The 24,326-nt window shown below is 35.8% G+C and overlaps 1 protein-coding gene across 1 annotated transcript in view; it reads left to right on the forward strand.

Moving 5' to 3' along the window:
• LOC145687713 (galanin receptor 2b-like) overlaps positions 1-24,326 on the forward strand; it is a 203,198-nt gene that overhangs the window by 33,505 nt on the left and 145,367 nt on the right. The window contains exon 2 of the mRNA XM_081761166.1: positions 21,769-21,986. Within this exon, the coding sequence (XP_081617292.1) occupies positions 21,769-21,986 (218 nt within the window). The remainder of the gene's footprint in view (positions 1-21,768; positions 21,987-24,326) is intronic.

Here is a 24,326-nt window from a genome sequence, read left to right on the forward strand (position 1 = left end):
AGGTCATGCTCCTGCACATGCTCAATTTCATCAGTGCTGCATCCCACTTACAAATTAATCGTTTTTCTTTTATATGAGCCTCGTACTTCCACACGTATAATCATTTGAGTATTTTTGTGAACAAGTTCATATATTTGTCTGTTCGTCATTTTCCAGAATTGCTTGTTCCACACACAACAAATTTGTGGTGGTAATTAGGCTTCAAAATAAATGTATACGCTTTCGTGACATAGTGGCAAACGAATGTACTTTCTTTGCACGTGGCCACATATCGATTTTCGGCATAGACTACTTTCCTCGGATAAAAAGAAACAAGTAGTAGGCCTAGATTGCACCTAACTTTACACGTTAGTTTCTATTATAGCCTCGCTCCAGAAAAAATCTACCAATCAAACAACAAAAACAATGCTAACACAGCCTCGGCATTGAAATGAACGCTGAACTCCAACTAACCATAAAAATATTCTTTGTCACATAAATGTGTTTGAATTACTTACAGCTACTTTTATTTATCTTTTAAAACGCAGCCTCAAATCAATACCCTTTACACATCTTATTACATTTTAGTACGCTCCGTAAAAGAAGGAGACGATGTGACAGAACAGTAAAATGTTGTATCAATAATCTGTTGGAGTGGCTAAATTATTAAAAACCTTCCAGCATGCCATATATTTATTATCGTTACACACCCTCCAAAGAGATATGGAATAAATGAATTGTTAACCAATATCCTTTATTTTAAAAGCTTTGAAGTAAAACAATATGGAAATAGCGCAGGCTAAACAAGCATTCAGTAGGAAAAGAGAACTGCTAACATCAAGAAATATGTCGTAGGATATTCGTAAACGATTTATTAAGACTCTGGTATGGGGCGTTGCGCTTTACGGATAAGAGACGTGGACATTGAGAAAAGCTGAAATATCCAAGCTGGAAGCATTTGAAATGTGATCTTCTTGCCGTAGAATGCTGCGTATATCATGGACCGAAAGGAAAAGGAATGAAGATGTACTAAAGAAAGCAAATGAAGGACGACAGATCATGAAGATAATAGGAAAAAGAAGAAACAGCATGTTTGACCATCTTATTCGGCACTGCGATTGGATCGCCGTGTTGATAGAGGAAAAGGCAGAAGGAAAATCATGAAGAGGAAGACCGAGGATATAATCTCTAGATACAGTTACGAAGAAGATACCTTATCAAAGTATAAAACAGCTCTCCCAAGGGAGAGAAAAGATTAAAAATTTCCATGTTACCGACCAACCTCTGGTTGAGAAGGGAAAAAGGCAGCAATAAATTAGAAATTCGTGGATAAAGAAGAAAACTAGAAACTTATAGTGTATGCAAGCATAATGATCTCACTAAACTTTTCCTTCTAAGCCTTAAGCTATCGTGCCAATTCACACCTCTACAGTTGTTGGTTCTTATCTGCACTAGTAATAATACATATTTTCCAATGGGAATTGAACTGAGACATGTCGATTACAAGGAAAGAATACTTACTTCATTCAGTTCCAAAGATTATTAAATATCTTAAACGTAGCGTATGAAAATATTGAATATCACTAATTCGATTCTTGCTAAAACAGCTGTCAAAAATAGGTTTGCACCTGAAATAAGGTAAAAGAGATTTTTTTCTTCATTTGATACGAAAGAAAGTGTGGAAGTTTCTTGAGCATACTATGTTTCTATAGATCATGGATAAGTTTCAGTTTCTTCCCAACAAAGCATTTTGTAATTGTAACACAAATTACTTCGTGGTATTTGGAGAAGGAGCATAAACCTCCTACACTGACTACTGTGAACAGTAGGGTGAACTATAAACCATACATAATATCATAATATTTACACAGTATAAAACAAAAACAAAAATGCTAGCTCTCCTGCACCTTGCCTAACGATATACAATAAATCACCATGTGGTAATTAGTGTCGCACTTTCATCGATCCGAGGAAGAAGCGGAAGATTACACCCTGGAGTTTGATGTAAGATAAACTATTCGAAACTTAGTGAAAATTGTATGTTAGGTAAGATACACCAAAAGTTAAAGAAAACGAAGATGAGAAGGACACATAGATACCCCCCATGCTGTGAGAAAATATTACATATACTATGAGGAACATGAGGCAAGCAAAGGCATCAGGGAAAGTAACATTATACATACTAATGAAACCTGGTAAAGAAGCGAAATAGAGTCTAGCACAACTTTCTGCTAATGTCCACAAACAGGTAGAGCACCCGAGAAACCAATAAGTGACATGATTACATTGCTACGATTATACTGAGCAAAAAATGCACGAAGTTTTCGCTGCAATGAGGATCAACATTTAGTACCAAGTTTGTAACAATTTACACATGTTAATATACAGGGTAGCCACAAAGTCTCAATCCCCCATATATGAAGCAATACTTGTTTTGAAGAAAATTACTTTGTATCCACTATGTATTTCGCTACATTTATATAGAAAAAATGTACCACGAAACTCACTACAAAAATGTTTGGTGTAGAAACTTGAAATTTTACACAACTGTTCTCTTTCAATCCTAAGTTGTATATACATAAGACTTTTTTAATGTAATCTTTAACATATGAAATAGAGAGGAGACTTAAATTATTTCTTGCTGTTCACAAGATTTCTAAAGATTCTGGAGGTAGAAACCTAAAACATTGTACAAATACTGGTCTTAAACCATATACGTTTCATCTTTCTACTTACCCTTAGAACTGAAATTTCAAAAAGTAATCTCTTTGGCCTCTACTCTGGTGAATAAGGACGATATATGAGTAAAATTTAAAGTTCCCACATCTAATAACCACGGAAATCTGATGAATGGCGACGAAATGCTAAACTTATTTCTTTCTCCTTAGATGTTAAATTCGCGAAACACCGTCTTATCTATTGGGTAAGGTTTAAGGAGGCAATATGCACCAAATTTCAAGTTTTTATTCCGAAAGTTTGGGAGATATGAGGAACGTTGGAAAAGGATTCAAGCTCTCGTTTCCGCTTAGGATCCCAATTTTGCAAAATTTTATCTTATATATTGCCTGGGGTTCAAGCAAAATACAAAATTCGAGTAGGCCAAAGAGTTTCGGAGATTTTCTGAGTGCCGAAAAACGGTGAATACACCTGTCCTCCTTAGGAATCGAATTTCACAAGCAAATAAAGAAAAGGAAAAGAATGAAAATGTATACTGATAGTCTAATGAGTATGGGGAGCATTTGAACAAAATTTGAATTCTCAACACAAAAGTTTTGGATATCTGGTAAATTGTTCAAGCCCTCTTGCCACATTAGAGCTAGAATTTCACAGAACTTCATCTTATCTATAGCTGCAACACAGCAAGCTCATACAGAGCACACGTACAAAATTTCAAGTTCAAAAGTTTGTAAAATTACGAGATCTGGCAAACTGAGAAGAAATATTCAAGATCGCCTTGCCATTTTCGGAGTTGAATATTACAAAAACCTGTCTTATCAATAGCCTACAAAGATGAGTTTATGGAGAGTGTACAAAATTGCAAATTCATATATTCTACAGTTTCGGAGGTTGGATGAACAGCGAAAAATAATCAGTTATCTTTTCTTTCTTTCTTGGAGATCGAATTTCGCCAAACTCCGTCTCTTATTCGCTGCTAATAGTTTAAGGACAATATTTGTACTAAATTTCGCTCTTTCGCACAAAAGTTTCAGAAATATTATGAACAACGAAATGAGTTTACACTCCCTTTCCCACATAACGAGTCGAATTTAGCGAGATTTCATCTTATTCACAGCCTATGGTTTACGTAGAACATTTGTACAACTCAGGGACGGATCCAGGACGGCCTTCTGGGGAGCGGTGGGTTGTAATACTGCTACTTAGAGCTACTTTTAAGAGCTCCAAACTCTGGGATGGGTTTTGTTTATATATAAAATAAGAAAATTTCCTCTTCTCGGGGGGGAGGGCGATACGATCGCCCCCCCTCCTCTGGATCCTGCCCTGGTACAACTCCTACGCCCAAAAGTTTCAGAGTCATTGTAAACAATGAGTTTGTAATTAGGCTTTTGTTTTTATCCTAGCGGTTTAATTTCTTGAACTCACACCTTAACCATCATTATAGTTGAAAGAGAACTTGTAAAATATTTCACACTTCTTCACCAAATATTTTCAGAGATGTTGTGAACGGCGAGGAAACCCTCGATTAACCTCCTAGAAGTCGCACTTCACTAAAGCCCCATCTGAGATCATTTATATAGAATGTCAAGTGCTTACACCTGAAAGATTTGGATATCCAACGAGAAAAGTATTAAACCTCTTTTCTTTTGTTCCATGAGAGGCCGAATTGAGCAAAGCCCCTTCTTGTCAAGCACTTATGGTTTAAGAGGAATATCGCTCCAATATTCCAAGTTATTAGCTGTGATGAATTTCATCGAGTGCTGATTTTTGTCTTTTGTTCATTAGTTACTCATTTTATTTAAAATAAAATTTTGGTAGTTCAATTCCTGTAGAGAGCTTATGTAGTTTGGACCCAACGTTAATCTATGGAACCATGCACCATGTAGTATCATTGCTGAACGGGGTGCAAGCTCAAATGAAATGAAAACCAAAGTTTGAGGAAGAGTTCTACACTAGAATATGTAAAAAAAAAAAAAAAAAAAAAAAAAAAAAAAAGAATTTCCGAATATCGAATTCTGATAGTGCAGAAAAGTTGAGTATTTGCATGCTACTTAAGGGGAAAATATTGAAAATCTAGAAGGAATCTTTCTTCCCAAAGTTTAAAAAAAGTCCAAAAATATCAATGATATTGTCTTAACGTTCAAATTTTAAGGATTAAGTTTTCTGACTTCAAATAGCATAAAATTGCTTTATTTTAGTTCTATAATAACGATAAGAAAGCTTCTTTTAGCTCAGTGGTACAGTACATTTAGAGTTCGCGCATATTGCAAATTCGTTGACCAATTTATTTTTGTTCGACAGTTTTTACGAAACAAGCACACTTTTATATTAAATATATATAAAAGGCTATTTTTTTTTCAGAAAGTTACTTTATATCTTTAAATTTGAAATCAAAGCATTAATGTGTAGCTCTGCACACATTTCGGAAAATTATTTTGTTCTCACCACATGGAGGTGGGTGCAGTTGAATTTCCATTCAACCCTTGCTTAACCCATTCAACCACTCAGAGGATGCTAAATTATATTTCATGGTTGGAGTTTAGCGTCCTTTCTAGCATCCAGGCTGTATGAGACACGAACCTACAGCTAAATGTGATATCGGAACCACATGAGCTCCCATCGGGAACCGAATCTAAGTTTGTTGCATTGAAGATGCGTACGCTAACCACATAGCCACGAGAGAGCTCTTAAATTATGTTGTTCCGTCATTATCAGATAAGGGAGTCATGATGAGATCGGATTTCCAGTCGAATTTAGGAATCAAGAGTACACTGTTTCTCTATTATAGCCACTTATGTAATCCTGTCCCACACTTTCGCAACGGACTCTGTAACATTTCTTTACACATGTTTTTATTGTTTGAGTGTGACAGGGGTTATTTATAAATTCTAATTCAATTCTATTTTCCCATAAACTGTAAAATATTTTGTTATCAAGTTATATTTAATTCGTCCAATTAGTCAACGTAATGATCCTTTACACCAAAATGTATTAAGAGAGGAACAAAAATTCCCCTTTGATCATTCCTAGCTTTCAGTAACCTACTGTAACACTACTCTCGTATGTATTGACGCTGAGCCGCTATTAACGCCTAAACATGTTTTCAGGATGACAGAAGAACATTTCTCTTAATCCCTGGATCGATTATTTTTCCAATGTTCCTCAGCACATGCCTCGTTGTTTGGAAGCACGTACTTCACTGACTGGTAGGTACCCTTTAACCCTTTAAGCTGGCGTATAGATCTATATTTGCCTACCTTGTTGGCAGTAAAACTCTATAGCTGGCAGAGCAATGCCGATTTTTTTTCTTTTTTTAATATTTTGTATTTAGAGAGTCCGTGCTCGGAACTCCAACCATAGGGTAGACATTTACTGGCGAGTGCGTACTCAGGTTCTCGGCTTGAACGATTAATATTGAACCAGACAGCAACATATATCTTCACAATGTATGAGTTAGTATCTTCAGGTCGTTCACAGGACTCGTTTGAGAAATCAACATTCATAACACCAGGTGCATATGTAAACTAGCGAGAGTGACTGGACCAATCAGTTCGTTCTTCTGTCATCCTGAGAATATGTTGTTGGCGATTATCGTGGCTGTGAGACAACGCATAAGGAAGTTGGGTTACAGGAAAATTCTGAAGGCTAGGAATCAACAGACGAAGGGGAAATTCGTTAGAAATTTTATGTTTCTTTTAATATATATATTGAAGCCAGGACTATATTGAGCTGATTGAACGAAATGTAATTTGTTATTCCGCCCGATGATGGAACGTTTGATAACAGAATATATTGTTTTATTACTTATGTAAAATAAAAATAAAACTGAGTTTGGATTTAGAAACTTCTCCTGTCACACTCAGACAGTTCAAAAATGTATCCAATTTGTGACAGAGTCTGCCAGAAAAGTGTGCATACAAAATAATAGAGGATATATTAAAGCAACATTGCTATCCTTAATACCTAAACTAGATCGTAAATCTGATTTCAAGTTGACATCCTTGACTGTTAATGGTAAAACAACTTAATTTAACATGTCCAGCATTGTTGGGTGTTTGAATAGGGTGTAGATGTAGCTCGAATTGCAGTCCCCTTAACATGGTGATGTCTGAGTCATTTTAGCAAGAATAATTTTGCAAAATGAACGAAGAGTTACAAGCTAATGTTTTCATTTTAAATTAAAATATATAAAATCACACTCTAGAAAAAATGAGTTTTAAAAAAATGGCCTTGTGTGTATACATTAATTACAAAAATGCGTCTGTATGTAATCTTTTAATCATTTTTTTCACCGAAATTCATTCACGTGCGAACTCTAAATGTGCCACTGTAATTTTAAAAATACTTTAACTATAATTAAAGAATTGTAATAAAGCAATTTAATGCTATTACCTTATTCAAAGTCGGAAAATTTAATCTTTAAAATTTCAGCGTTAAAGTAATACCTAATTGATATTCTTAGTATTTTAATAGGCCTTTTGAGGGAGCTGAAAATAAAATATAAGATTTTTTCTCTCTCTTTCTCTCTTTAGAGAGAAACTATATATTCATTTTGTTGGCATTCAAATTCGCAACTTTTCCGCACTATTATAATACGATATTCTATTTTTGACATATTTTAGTGTACAACCCAGCAAACTTATCTTGCATATAGAAGAGGCCAGGAACCACTACTTTCATCCACCTTTGAGTCTACCAAGCTTGATCAGATATGCTAAAAAGTGTTGATAAATATCCAAAACAGTCATTATATCATCTGTTTTGAGCCTTTCATATAAACAAGGCTTGATATGCTATAATATTCTGACAAGGCGATGGTGGTTCTGATTACAAGCAGACGTTTCTCGTCAGTGTTGCGTTTTGCTTGCAACCAGGCGCAAAGAAAAATCCAAGCAAGAAACTGACAGTCTTTGTTTGCTAACATTTAAACAGGGCACGAGTTTCCATTCGGGATAGAGATGAGTAGCTTCTGCTCTAATGCTTTCATCCTTGGCGAAAGAAATAGCCCAGAAACTTCAATAAAATTTTTGTGTTGCTCTTGGAAATATCTCACTCTCAACGGAAAATATATATATTCTTCCATTTAGAAATAGTAAAGGATATGCAAGCTATAGAACTTACTAGTTTGCTCGTTTTCTTTCTTTATCTCTCTCTCTCTCTCTCTCTCTCTCTCTCTCTCTCTCTCCCTTTCTCTCCAGGCACTAATAGAATCACTGAAAGAAAGTTGGATGTTTAATTTGTGTATATAATCATGCAGTATTATTTTAAGAAAGCATCTGAAATGTGTTAATATCAAGAAGAAAAAAACTCGCTTTCTCATTTTAACAACAGGGAGCACAATGATTCAGTGGTAAAAGGCTCAGGTTTGCGGTGAGATATTCCAGGTTTGATGCAGCCACGCGAATTTGTGCTGGACAACATCGCGTCTGTGTGCTTTCTCGGGATTTTCACCTTTATTTCCACATATGCATTCCACTAAATCTTTCATAATCATTCACTTTGATCAATCACCCGTCTCATTTACCTTACAAGGCAGGAAAATGGGACACAAAACTCAAGTATTTTTTAACGTCTTACGATTATGCGCCGAGGCTAAGGGAGACAGTGGTGAATGAGATGGCTAATAATTGTAAAATAACGAAAGTGGGTGGAAGCTGCAGAACTCCGAGAAAATCCACACACACTGTGTTTGTCCACCACAAAGCCTACTTAGCAGAAGGCTTATGGAATCGAACTAGGGCCCTCATGTGCCAAAGGTGTCTGATCTACAACTGAACCACAGCTGGCACAAGATTTAATTATATTCAAATAATAGGAACGTAAGGAGACAGTGATAGAAAAACAATCTAAAAGTTAGACGAACGATACGAGTATGTATTCTATTTTGCATATTTTGTTCTTATGGGATTTTGCACCAGTGAACTTTCAATGTAATCCGTAGATCCATGCATCAGCTGTACGTACATTATTTCGCTAATTTCTGCTTATGATGTGAGAAAAAGATCTGTACAGTGCGTTAGTAATTGAATAGAACTACCTTTTTCTCTTCCAAGATGGAATGGAGCACAACATTGTGCATAGGCTAGAGTTACAAAAATGCTACGAACAAAAGTAAAAAGTGTTCTTTGAAGACAAAATGGAGAGTAACGCAAAAAAAAGAAGAAAAAAGAGCTTCAAAAATGCCACCCTTCCAGGTTTAATAGGGCCTAGTGGAAATTCAAACCTGAGTGTTGAAAAATATTGGACAGGCAAGAATAATTTTGGAACTAACTATGATCATGACAACTGTAATACGCATAGTCGTAAAAAATTGTCCTTCATTAGATTGTTGTTATTCTGTCCAAGACTGGCATTTAATTGCTATTCACATGTTTTTATACTATGTGAAGTTGTATTACCATTCAAAGTTGATTTCGATCTGATGAGCTCGATGTATGTTTCTCTTTTCTATAATGTGACGCAAAATACGACCACTTAGAACTTGGGATCCGCAAGTCCTCATCATAATATTTCATACGCTTACATAGTAAGTCAAGGTCTATCCACGTTCCAAATTTGATCTTGATCGGATTATTTACATACATCCATTGAAAGTCACAAAACGTTTTTGGCTACTGTCCACAAATTAACGTGTAGACATTTGGCCAGCCTAGTACTAATGTGTACATCATGAATGGTCAAGTTAACTTAACGTGAATTTTAAAAAAATGAAATCTTTGAGTTTTACGTCCCACGGTTATGCCGGTTAGGCTAAAGGAGACGAACGTGAATTCAAGTTATGAATATGTCGTTTGACTTTCCTAATGAGCAAATGTCTCAGGTCCTACGGCACCATGGTGAAATTAAAAGTTTTGACCATAAAGTCTGGAAAGCTGTTTTCCGACACGTATTCTGAATAGTAATATGATTTTTGCCATGACCTTGAAAAACACATTTCAATGCGGCTTTATTTTAATACTGTTAAAAGGAGTGTCACGTATGCTAGTCAATGGGAAACTTGTCATACTTCCGGCAGTCTCCAACATTTAATATCTGTCCGCAGCGTGGATGGTCTGTCTGACCCACGCACCTGGTAGCAGACACCCCAGTGATGACTGATATTTGCCAACTTCTAAAATCTGTCGGAAACTCTCATGCTCCTAAGCGCTCAGGAACCTTTGAATCTTGTGTATTGGAGATGTTTCTAAGGGACAATAGCCCACGGCTACTCCTTGCCCTCCCCTATTGAGAAAGATTTTCTGACCTTATGCAGAGTCGTCCTGACGCGTGATTAGTTCCATACTAAATAGTTAGACTAACATATGTTTCCTGCAGTAGTCAGGCCTTTAGTATGACGCTAATCATATGTCAAAACGACTCTACAAAAGGCCCTCTGCGTTTAACATAATCATCGACTGTTTTGTCCACTCAGGAGAAATATGCTGTTTCAAGTGAGGAGAATGACGTCGAGTTTTTACCCTTAGGGTTCAGCCTTTCTACTTGGCACACCACCTACATCTCACTCATATGGCGGCCGTTCTTCATGATCCCGACACCACTCTTACTGACAAATCATATTGTGACTATGCACCTAATCTTTCATAATCCGATGCCTTCGACAGTAAATGTGCATAATAAGGAAGTAACCAGTTATTCGCCCATTTTATCAGTGAAGCAGGTAAAAAGAGTAAAACAAACATACAAGATAGTGAGAATGACCTTCACTGATCTTGTGATCTTGTGAATAGTGAGAATGCTGATCTTGTGATTTAGAGCTACGAAGACCAGTTTTCATTGTGTGTTAGCTTCGTTTCCTTGACTACTTGTTACGCAAAATTCTTATGTTAATGTGTGCATCTCGACACTCTGATGTGTGCTGTAGTTCTTCTGTGCATATTTAGACCAATTTTTTCAATGATCTTGATCTGGTCCCAGACGGGACTAGTTCCGTGTTTATAGCAGCAAAGTGGTTGACTCGCTCCCTATTACTCGATACCCGGTTCTTTTTGTGGGTGGCATGCATTTCAACGTCTTTCTGCAAGATACAAACGGGTAATTTCATCCGTCCACAGCATTTCTTAATTTTATCACGCATTTGAGTCTGAAAGACGTTTGGCTTAGTTATCAAAATAATTACAAATTCTCGTTCTAATTCACAAGATGTGGTTTTCCCGCTTTAACTGATGCTACTTACCCAGAGAGATTACCAGTTGCGTCATTGATATCCAGCTTGCTTCACCGACCACGCGGGCGTAGAGATGATATTGGGATTTCCGACCTTACTATCCAAGCTGTATAGTTGTATGTTATGGAAATTAAATAGTCAAATTTGATATGATAACCACATCCAGTGTTTATTTACGGCGCATTGGGACGCGATGACTACATACGAGAACGATCTATACCAGCATTATTATCTGGTAGTGTTAATATCTTAATTTGCAAATTCGTACACTTTTTTAAGGCATAGGAAATGTTCGTCGCCAAAACTATTTGGACTTGCATGATTTTCATTATAATGTCCTTTGTGAGTTGTAGAACCAATCAAGTAGTGTTTCCAATATGGTCGCGATTATGCGAGTGAAGCACAACTTGACGCGAGCGTAACACATCCAGTCTTTGAGTGTTCACACAGAAGACAGAACGGATGATAGATTTCATTCTCAGCTTTCATCATTGTTCCATCATGTCAAACGTTTCCGTCGACAACAGCCACAACAAGTTTATTTCTCAGGTCACCACATCTATCGGCGATCCTCTTACCGTTCATAACCGTCTATATGATTATTTTTAGGAATATTACTCTGATTTGTATTCCTCACCTTCCGCGCCGACCTTGCCCAGTTTCTACTCCTTTTCGTCACAATACACTGACAAGTTTGACTGGCTCTCTTGTCATGCCCATCACCCTTCCTGAAATTCAGGCAACTCCTTCCATTGTCAACAAAGGTACCCTTACAAAAGGTGTTCTTTCCTATCGCTTCTATATACTTTTTTTTTTTTTTTTTGGTGGCTCTGCAAACCATCACTTTACTACACAAAAGTCGTAAACCTTCGAGCGTGGCAGACTATCGACCGATTGTACTGTTAAAACCCTGACTATAAACTTTTCACGAAACCCTTGGCATCTCGTATTAAGAAAGTGACTTTACCCCATATCAGCCTTGCACAAAGTGTGCTCCACCCCAACCGCCATATACATTCAGTGCTCTCAAAGATTAGTGATATGATTGTCTACGCACATTTTTAATCCCTCCCCATGGTAGTCCTATCATGCGATTTTCGGAGGGCTTTTGGCACTTTACGTCATTTTTACATGTTTGAAGTGCTCCATCAACTGATATCCGTTTTGCATCACCTATATCCACAACTTAACTGCAATTTAATAGTCATATTTTACCTTCGTTTAGTATACAGAAATGTACTCGTCAATATTGAGCACTCTCTGGTCTTTTATATTGTCTGGCACTAGAACTTTTACTTTGCAGTCTTTACCGACATATACCTTTAGGATGTTATGTTCTTACGTTATTACTTTACGAAGCTGTGTTAGGTTTGTACTTCGTACTAATGTGTACAATCTTTCTATAAGAACTAATACAAAAAGTGATAGAACGCTTACTTCTTGGGCGTGGAGTCCCTTGTTCGATCCCCGGCTAAGTAAGTTTATGGTGGAGAACATCGTGTCTGTGAATTTTATCGGGGTACTCCCGTTTTCTCCTACACTCTCATTCCACAGTTATTCCATTACCATTTACTTGTCTTAATCATCCGTTTGCTGTAGTTTAAAGGGCATATTTGTGTGACGTTAAACTGAAAGATTTCTTTTCTTTTTTTTTCTTTTCTTTTTCGAAAGTATAACACAAGATTTGACCTCCATAACTCTGGAACCGCAAGTCTGAATAACATAACATTTTAAGCGCTTTATTATTATTATTATTATTATTATTATTATTATTATTATTATTATTATTATTATTATTATTATTATTATTATTATTATTATTCAATATTACAATGGAATAGCGAATGTTATTCTGACATGCCAGATAAATTGCGTCAATGTGAACATCAGCAAAGCAATTTTCATTCCCTATTATATTTACTCCGTGGCCCTGCGTGACGTAGTTGCTAACGCTCTCGCCTTCGGTGCGAGCGGTCCCGGGTTCGATTTCCGGTGGGGGGCACTCGGTCGAAAATGTTTATAATGCTTTTTCAGGCCAGCCATCCTGAATGAGGTTCTCTTGGGTTTTCCTCATTCACCCAGGCAAATGCCGGAGTGGTACCTAACTTATAGGTCCCAGGCTGCTTCCTTCCTTCCCCAATCCTTTCTTCCTCTCCTTTCCCCGGATAGTGTACTCGCCGAAGGACATCATCTCTCGTACGTGACGGGCTAAATGGCCATAAATGCGGAAAGCCTAGAAATCTAAAATGTATTTCCAAATTCTATATTTACTCCCTATTGACTGCAGATTACACATAGATATGCTTTTGGTCCCATATACAGTGCAAGCAAACTTTTTTTTTCTAATTAGTTAAGTAGGTAGGTAGATTGATTTGCTCCCTAATCCTTGATCGATATTCCCAAATAATATAGATAATTGTTGATCTTCAAATACAACAAATGACAATGCCGATGTCATGGTCCCGTAATCCAGTTCTCTTAGAGGCGAGGTTGTGTGATGGGAAATGGCGAACATTGTCAGAGTTATCTTACATGATGGACTGTGCACCTATCAACTGCACGGGATTCAAGACTCGGTCGTGATTTGATGATTTGGTGTATTGCATAAGGAATAAACAAGAACTCAAACTGAAAGGCAGCACACCTCGTGTTATGTGCAATTCAGAAAAGTTGATCGAAAGTGTCTTTTAACAATTATTGTTATGTTAGGATAATATTATGTTCAATCCTTTATCCTTAAAAGATAGAAACTCAGAATAAGAATGTTTAGTGTTAAGTTTACATTATAAGACAATTCATAAGCTTTTTTTTTTTAATTAAGAAGTATCGAATTCCGGTCTAGAAAATCAGCTAACGTGGCTATAGGGACAATCTGCTGACCATCACCATACCACTTAAAGCAGTCTTAACAGCCATAGCCCTTTGTTGACTAACTTTAAAGAGTATTGTTTCCTTCTTTTCTATTTTACATCCCACGCCTATGCCCTGTAAGCTAAAGAAGACGGATGATTAATAAAAGTGAATAATAATAGAACAATTGGTAGAATGAAAATGTGAGAGGAAACAGGAGAATTCCGAGGAAACTCACAGATACGGTGTTGTCCACCACAAACGCACATGGCCTAAGATCAAAACAGGAATCCGATGCACCAGAGGTAAGCACTGTACTACTCAGCGGGCACATCCCAGTAAAACTTTATGTTTCAATCTATATTTAAATTTTATATTACTTTACCTCTGAAAATAGTTTTCGTATCTATTACAACTACTAAAGTGAGGGTGCACAGAAAAGATTATTCTATGAGATCCAACACAGAGCAAACAGTTGAATCTAACAGAATCCACAACTCCCTCTTGCTTTCAGTTAATTGAGACAGTTTCTGAAGAGTGCAGCACCATACAGGCGAGAAACGTGAGTTCCCCTCGTGTTTTCACGCTCTCTCACTCTGCCATTTTTTCCCCTGAGATTGTAAAATAAATTTCCCAGTTTGAATTAAATCAGTATTGCACCATTTCTTATACTACATGTATCCTTTTCCTATGAACTACCGTACACAAATTTGATCTGTATGAATAGTTGTCTAAAATATGCTATATATTTGCAGAGCCATTAAAAGCGATTTATATTGATACTTTATGCTCTATGCGAGATGAGTGATGGTTAGTACTAAAGGCTTAATAAAACGAAAGATGAGCCATAACTGGAGTGAATACCTTGTTTTACGATCTGTGAACGTTCTCGTCTGAGTCAGTGAGAAGCGTAAAATGACTTCTGCTGGAATGTATTTCCTTATATATCTTGTCAGATTTTTGTTTCGTGTGTCTTGTTTATTTTGTGTTCTCGTCCATTTTTTTATTACACTTACAATTCCGTATAAAAAGCGACGGGATTATAAATGATTGACTAGTTATAAGACAATGTGAACTTGTTACTAAAGCTATATCCAGGAAGGTATAATTAATGATCATAAGCTCCCCCATTGTTCAAGTATATACTGAATAAAATAGAATTTCAAGTTTTTCTGATGATGGTTCTTGCTTTTGTAGACAATAAAACTACTACCCCCTTTTTTTGTCTGATACAGCAAAGTAGATTCTACAAGGTGTCCACGAGCTCTCGCCTTCGGTGCGAGCGGTCCCGGGTTCGATTCCTAGTGGGGCCACTCGGTCGAAAAAGTGTACAACGCTTTCTCAGGCCAGACACTCTGAATGAGGTTTTCCTGGGTTTTCCTCATTCACACCAGGCAAATGCCAGGGTGGTACCTAACTTATAGGTCCCAAGCCGCTTCCTTCCTTCCCCAATCCTTTCTTCCTTCTCTTTTCCCCGGATTGTGTGCTCGCCGAGGGATCATCCCTCAAAAATGTGAAGGGCTAAATGGCCTTAGGTGCCGAAAGCCCAGAAATCTAAATTCTAAATCCTAAGGTGTCCACAAAAGCCTATTATCCTATCATAAACAAACAAAATGAGCAAATGTTATCTGGGGTAGTTATTATTGTTAATGTATAACGAATTTGTGATATTCTCATGATATATTAAGTATTAGTGATCTAAGGGATATGTCTCATCACCGTCATTCTCATGGTAAAGGATAATGTTGCATATTTCTCCTCTGGTGGAAGGTATGCATATACCTTCTCTTCTTATCTTTGCCATTACGTTGGAAATGGTCATGCTTGATCCGATTACGGCGGTTACATTGAATCAAAACCCGCATCTAAGGGGGCTCCGAACTAAAGTGTAATCTGCTCTCGGTTGTGAAATAATACAATAATATACTGCAATATACGCTTTTCTTGACTATCCCAGTGACTCTGGCATCTGAAGAAAGAAGTCTTCCCAAGTTGAAACTGGACAAAACTTAGCTGAGATAATTAATTCAGCATGAACGTTTAAACCGTTTGGCAACTGCGTCCATTGAACTTGGACAAAATTCTAAAAGAATTTGCAGAGAAAAAGCAAGACACTCAACTTTAATAAAAATTCACAATCATTACTCATTTATAGCATATCAATGTTAAATGATAGGGCCTATGCCTTTGGACAAAAGTTTATGTTTCTATTTCGAAAGGTTTTTATTTGGATTATAATCTGTTGAAACTGCGTCATAATGTAAGTATGTACTTGTTCCATAGTCCTTACTGTTTGATTTCTCGCATGCAATGTAACTGGGCGTACCAGCCATTGTTTACTTCATAAAACATGAAATGTAAACCAAACATATGTTATTATACAGAACAGGCGTTGTTTGGTAGTATAAAAGGGCATATTATCTATTCTTTTCTTCATGGGACCTCAAATACAAACAAACAATTGAGAATCGTATGAAACTAAGACTTCCAAACTATCCAACTTCAATACTCAAACTTAAAGTAGTGCCTTCATAAATACAGTTTGCAGTGAAGTAATAAGATCAAAGACAGAATCTGTTACTCGGACGCTGAATCCATATTATAAAGCCATTACCGCTATTTTTTCACTACATTTATTCAATGGGGATAAAATTTGAAACCAAAAACCGTCTATTTCAACCACTGTCGTTTTGAATAGATCTTCAACGGATGAGATTAAACATATTCATGGATAGCTGAATCGACTGCAAAAATCCATACCTTGATAGTACTTATCGTTTTTGCTGTACGGAAATCAGTATTGAAACCGGAAATATTAGTAAATCTTAACCAATTCCGGTTTCGGCAGTGTTGTGGATACTCAAGATATTTTGCCTTGAGATGTTGAATTATTTGCAAATAATAATCATAATAATGATAATAATAATAATAATAATAATAATAATAATAATAATAATAATAATAATAATAATAATAATAATAATAATAATAATAATAATAATAAAACACTTCCCACCATCCACTACCGTGTTTGTTACGTGGTGATAAACGTTGAAACCAGGAATGGCCAATTTTAACCACTTCCGGTTTCAATAGAGTTTCAATAGATGAGATGAAAACTACTTTTCGAACGCTGAGTCAATTGCAAAATTCCGCATCTTGATAACATTTACCATTTTTGCTCTACGAAAATCAGTTTTGAAGCCCGGTAGTAACAGTAAATTTGAATCGCTTTCGGTTTCGGTAGTGTTGTAGATAATTATGATATGTTGTTTTGAGAGACTGAATCGTTTACAAAAAGCAGCTTCTCGCTATTTGTTCCATTTTCGTTCTATGGTGAAAAACGTTGAAACTGGTATTGAAACCGGAACAAATAGTAACTTTAAACCACTTTCGGTTTCAGTAGAGTGTTGTGGATTGTCATGATGTGTTGTTCTGAGACACTGAATCGTTTGCAAAAAACGGCTTCTCACTATCTCTTACAGTTTTAGTTCTATGACAACGTCCGATTTGAATAAAGAGTAACGGTGGGGATGGAAACTATTGCTCTGGACGCTGAATAGGTTAGAAAAAGGAACCAGCATCTGAACATTTCTTACCTTTCTTTTTCTTATGCCTACCAACAGACGGACAAAACAGTTCTATAAAATTTCCGACACTTATGCTTAGCATAGATTGGAAGTCTAAAAATATGCGTTATTACCACGAGCTAATGGGACTTTGCAGCGGGCATGCATAATTCTAGAGATAACAGCGATTAAAGCCGCTGTGATTCAACAAGAAGCCCTCTCACTGGTCATTGACTTTTGAGTGGTTTAATACTTAATACAATGAATTCAGTAGGTTCAGCATTTATGAATTGTCTGTAAAATTTCATAACGCGCATGAATTCGATGCGGAATTATATAGTAATATAAACTCTTGAGCAAAACATATTTTATAGACCACATTCACTGCATCAACACAAAATGTCTTATGCAAACTAAAATTTCTTATACAAACTAAAGATGTATTTGTTTATACAAGAAGAAAAAATAGCGAATACAAATTGTATACTTGGCACAAATATGAAATCACAATAATCTTGTTGCCAGAACAGATTGCTATCAAATCTATGCTGTCTTGCTGCAACTCTTCACTTGCTTCTTCTTTGATAGCGTTTATTTTAACAGAAAACAGAAACTCAAAACTATTTTAACATACATTTATAAAAAATATATGCTGTTGTTAGAGTATAAACTTCGCTCTGTACTGTATATAAATAGAGATTTCATCAATTCACTATGACGCATAGGTCGAAACTCAGCCACATAGAGTCTACATGATCTTAGAAAGAATTACATTGAAAGAGAATAAGGACAATGAAAGTCTCTACTTAAGAAAATTCTTTATTTATCGTAAGGGTGGCGTATACGGCAATAAAATATCACAAATTGTTTAAAAATCAAGAAAAATAAGTTCTTATCTCGATATATGCTTGAAAATAAGTCGAGATACTAATTTATTTGTTTACAAAATGAATTAATTCGTTTACAAAATGAGTAAAATTTCACAGAACATGACCGTATACACATCTCAGTATTTAGGAAGAATATTTGTACCAAATTAGAAGTTCCTAAACTATTTTTTTTCCTATTTAATAATGAGTAAGTGGTTGTCAATGTGTTTATTCCTTACTAGATATAATTTAACTTCATTATCACTTAAAGTACTATGGGGTCTTCTAGGTTGAACGAAAAGAACATTAGTTGGTATGTTACTGTCACACTACCATGATAAACATGGACTCTAGCTTATTAAATAAACAAACTAGAATGGAATGAATATAAAACCATCCTGCGTGCATTCACTTAATTCAATATCTCTTTACTATAATATCTAGTGTTTTCAATGTTTCTTCAATAGTAAAATATTAAATACGAGAAACATCGAGCATCTGAGACAAGTGATAACACGTTTTAGTCATATTTCGAAATTCTCGATATTGTTATCATATTTAGCGACTAAAACATTTCATCATTTTTCTTCGATTGCATCAAATACCAACCTGAATGATCATTTTACGTAATAAATTGTACTTGATGGCATAAATGCACAGTAACATAAAATCATGTAAAAAAATACATAGAGCAGCAGTATAACTACTTTACACCTTACACCCAACAGCTGTAAAAACGCTGAAGGGTTGTCTTACCATTTTTACATTAAACTCAAATCATTTGTGTAACGATCTTGCTTAAGACACTCTTCTATCTTCTATAAAACGCCAAACTTTCTCTATAATAAAACAAACAAATGGCTGAGGACATGCTCTGATATTCGGTAAGTGTCTTATATTCATAGTAGTTTCCAAATTTAAACTTCTTCCTTGTGGTAACCTCCCATGTGAAACAAGGAAATATCACATAGACAACTAAAGAACATCCAGATCTAATTCTTCGCTTCAGTGACGCGTAGAAGGAAAGTAGATGAACCGACAAACTTGTAAAGTTCATGTCTTCACCCACCCATCTTCAGCTTTCTACCCCTATCACATGAACCATACATCCCACGATGAGTTGGCAAACCGCACTGCCTCATTTTAAGATGGCAGTTACAAGATGAAGTTCTGAAGAAAGCAAAGAAAGAAAGAAAGAAGATGCGGAACTGTGTTGAGGTACAGATTTAAGGTTGTGTTTGCACGTTTCATCCCCAAGCCTTTGAATTCTGTAGACAGAGAAACATGCTCTAATATTATGGCAGTAAATAATTTTCATCTAATATACTACTCTTTCTCTTTATTCAGGATTTGACATCGCTTAATTTTCTTTTGCCAAGTAAATGTCTCGCTGCTTTTGCCAATTTCTTATATATAAGATTCTTCTTTTCTAAAGATGATGATTCGATCGCTGGTATGATGAAAATCTCGAAATAATAATAATAAATGGAACGAAGCTTCTTAAGAGTATTTGTAAGACAATTAGGCTAAACTAAATAGTTCATATAAATGACTAGTTGAAATGCCCATCTTTTACATGGGAAGAATAAGATTATGCAAATATTTCAAAGGTATATTTGAACCCTCCTTCCTATCTTCGGTTACGAATTTAAATCGAAATGAAATTATAAAAGCCCAGTTCAATCCAAGCGCTATGCATTTCAAACGATGCAGCTGCTATATTTTTTTTTTCTAAATTTAAACTCTCCCTTCCCCTTTAAGATAAACATTTCAATCAAATTGGAATTATGAAAATTCAAGTCAACCAATGTACTAAAAATTTAACAAATTCATTTAAACAGTTCAAATATTTCCTTATTTTGCCGTTTTATGAATATAAAAGGAAACATTGAAATATAGAAATTGATCCCTTCCTCTCTTAGAAACGGATTTTTCGAAAATGCTGGGATCCATGTTCGTTATTTTAATGACATGCTTACTAGGTATAGAAGGCGCGCCCAGACGATAGCCAGTCGGGAGACTGAATTTTGCACAAAGAAGCCGTCATAACGTGTGTAGTCCCTTCGGAAGAAGAAAAAGCTAAACGTTGCCATATATTGTGCCTTCCTTTCCCTCGCCCCCTTTTCTCTCTCTTTCTCTTTCTTTTCCATCCATGCCTCTAACTGTGTGTAGAGGGGGAGGTTGTATCAAAGGAAAAAGATCATTGACAAAGATTTGGCAACAATTTGGGTTCAGTTTATTTCCTGTCAGTTACGTTTCAATGGAGAAAAAACAAACAAGGCAGTATGAAAAGAAACCTCACATGAGGGCGGCATCCCTTTGTGAGCAAGTGACTCTCTTTAGACTGAGGCTACTATGTATACCAAGTTTCATTTCCCTAGCATGAATAACTCCTGAAGTGCGCCACTTTTTTGTCATAAATTTTGAACACTTCTCTCTCCGCTTAGGAGATGTATTTTAGTCAGACATAGTAAAATCCCAGCTCAAGGTAGGCATAGACAGCAACTATTTTTGAAAATGCGTTTAAAACGGTTTAATTGTGGGGTTTGTATAGCAAAAAAACATACAAAAAAATCATATACAGCGGATTATTTTTAATTCGAACTTAAATAATTCGAATTATTGGATAATGGGAACAAAAGTTTATCCTCCTAGAAAATTGTATTAAAAGCAGTGGTTAAAAAAATCGTGGGTAAATCGAACATTTGAACCTCCTATTTGGATAATTCGAAGTAGTTACAGTGGAAAAATTTGCAGTGTTCGACCGATTCCAAACAGAACAATGCAATTTCAACTGGTTTATCTGTTATTTTAACCAGAGGCGACCGTGGGAAAGGGACCATATGTATCTCTCTTCCTCCTCAATAACCTGGATGTGACCATCACCATTGCAGAAGTGTGAACGTCGTTACACTTCTACAAAAAGGATGAACGACCTTGAACTCTGCCCTCCACTAGGAAATGACTTACACGAGACATTTGTACAATCCTTTTTAATTGGACTAAAAGCAGTAATAGAAAAGTAAACAGATTCGTTTGTGATCTATGAGCGTGCATTATGCACAATGTCGAATCACGGCACTTATTCTAATTTCTTACAAAAATGTGGTGCTTTAAAGGTATGATACATTGCATGTTAATTAGTTTTTCATACACAGTAAAGTTATTTTTTTTCCTTGATTTTACTTAAAAATGAGAGCTTTTTGGTTAATTCGAATTTTGGATAGTTCGACTTTATTTTTCGTGTCTCTTGGACTTCGAATTAAAGAGACTCCACTGTATTCATCTGTATATGAATGCGTGAAAATCATAACGGTATAACACGTTTTGGTCAAAATTGAAATATGTTCCTAAGTGGCAAATATGCACAAGAAATTTTGTGGGCCAAATAGCTATATCTGAACAGGATAACGTTATTTGCCAAAGATAAAGTTGTTGTTTACAATGCACTTTTTAAAATGAAAATTGTGGGATCAGCAAATTTTAAACATATTTTTTTCTCAAAAATAAAATGTATGCACCTATACCATTATAGTTCTCCACCATTCATATTAGATTTTATGACAGCGAGTTTAACACTAAAAGATCTATAAAAAGAATTTAACAATAATGCATTTTACAAATACGTGTACTTATTATTTGATATTATATTGTCTTTTAGGATACGTTTGCCAGCGTATGGTACAACAACCACACAAGTGTTACGGTGTACAAATGTCTTGACGCGGACGACGATAACATGGCTTTTGGAGTGGCAGTATTTCAACTGGTAACAATGTTTATCCTTCCACTAATTCTTATGAGCTTCTGCTATATGCGTGTCATTGATGAGCTATGGACGTCGACGAAGAAAATGTCTGCAATGACGGAGGTTTCTAGGTAAGTTGAAAAGGTAGAAGCCATTCTTTTATTTAAATTAAAACGCATGTTTTAATGAATTTGAAATGTCTAGTAATTTTGAACATTTTCCCCACAGAGTTCGAAGCAATAAATCATTTTTGAAATGTCATCATCCAAACAAAAAAAAAAAAAAAAAAAACTATGAATGGAATACAGAAAGCATTGTCCATTTTCTAATGCATAAATATGTAAGCAAAAAATGTTAAATATATAGGATTATATTTACTTAAAATATTTATTATTATATATAAATGAAAATGGATGTGTACGTTCCAGCATAACTCTGGAACGCCTGGAGCAATCGTATTACTAACAGTCGAAAAAAGAGTACTGTTTAGGTAGGACCTCCCTAGCACACCTAGGAGGAAGTAGGAGGAGAAAATATATAAACATTATGGAAAAGCGACTGATATTACCGTCGAATCCATAGTTTCCGCAGTCCATGAGCTGATTGGTGGCAATTCCGGTGCCTTTTGAGTCCTAGGTCAGCTCCCAGTAGTAGCAAGACCCCCTTAGCACTCTTAGGTGGGTGAGAGAAATAGACACAAAAATCATTTAATACATTCGAATTTCAGCACGTCACGTAGCCATGATGTTTTTCTTTCCCTCAGTGGACGGATCACGTCTCCCCGATGTTAATTGAACACTGGATGTCTATCCGTAGACGACTTTCGATTTCTCATACATATTTTGTGATCTTTTAGTACGGTACTTGTAAAGAAAATGAAGGTGACAATGCATCAGGTGCAGAGCGAGTTAGAGCGATAACAATTGGCAAACGTTTACCACGTGTTTAGTAACATTCTCCCTTCGCCAGCAGCCATTAATTTCGTGTCATTATATGCATTTTTGTCTCAAAATGGGAAATTTATCTAAAGAAGAAATATGGAATATGCTTGATGGGTTTGCTGCTGATTCTGGATCTGAAATTGATGATTCAAATATTGCCCCAGATTATGTTATTGGCGCTTCTATAGCAGGGAAGTTCAGTATTTTTTTATATATTAGCTTGACTGACCAATAAGGATAACTTTAATAAGAATTTATGTGAGTGGAAGGGGGTCTCTTTTTGTAAAATTTTCTGAAGTACAACAATCGTATTTATTTATATTCTTATACATTTTCTGGCAATGGTAGCACGACAGAAGAGCGAATGCAAAAAGTGCGACTCCAGGCGAAAAATAGAAATAATCGGTCTTGTACTATAATTTTACCTTATACTTTTCTGCCTTTCAAAGTATCCAATGTTTGTATTGATGGTTTGTAACATTTGAAGGGCTGTAATGCACCAAAAAGCTCATATGTGCATACTTATAATCAACCATATTGCTTGTCGGACTTTTTTGATAAAAATGAGAAAACAGGTTGATAATGTTGTATTCTGTAGTATTAAGCTCATATTTCAAGAAAATAAATATTTCATTACACTAACGTTTTTACATTATTTTTATAAACATCAAAAATACCTCAAAACCTGCCGACTTGAGGGGAAAATATCGCAGGAATGGGCTCCGAATCGAATGTGTTAAAAAAGAGTATCGAACACATAATTTTTGAGTTCCCCAAGTTGATTGGAGCCAGTTATGATTACCTTTAAATTCAGCTTCTAGTAGGCATGAGACCCCTTAATTCACCTATTGAGAGTAGTAAGTGTGTTCTAGAAAACACACAAAATGATAATTTTCTAATGTATTGTATGAATGCGAGATCACCTAAGAACAAAGCATGAGAGTTTTCCAGCAACATTTCGTTGAACGATTATGATATCGTAGCAATAATAGAGACCTGGTTGTCTTGTGATTATTTTGATTCAGAGTATTTCGATAACAGATGCCTAGTGTATCGTAAAGATAGGAACTATAATACAAGTGGTAAAACAAGGGGAGGGGTGTTGCTGGCAGTACAGAACCTGGAAGGAGTCAAGTGACTGTTACTGACCATATCCCAGAAGTCATTCTAGTGAAAACTAGGGTTAATTACAAACCTCTTTATATCTGTGTTGTGTATTTTGAATCAAACTCAGATCCTTCATTATACCAATATTTCTTTCATTTTATCGAAAGTAACTGTACAATAGGTAGCACTATTCTCCTTGTAGGTGATATGAATTTGCCTGAATTAACTGGTACAAACTTTAATTTTCTACAGTCAACGAGTAAATCCCAAACTCTCTATCATTTTATGTTACATCATGACATGGAATCACTCAATAATGTTACAAATAGCTTAGGGAGAACATTAGATTTATTAATAAGTAATATTTCCAATGTAACAGTAATAAGAGAACCATGCTCATTAATTAAAGAAGATAATTACCAC

The sequence above is a fragment of the Thermobia domestica genome, chromosome 6 (genome assembly GCF_964235325.1).
Source record: "Thermobia domestica chromosome 6, izTheDome1.hap1.1, whole genome shotgun sequence".
Lineage (NCBI taxonomy): Eukaryota > Metazoa > Arthropoda > Insecta > Zygentoma > Lepismatidae > Thermobia > Thermobia domestica.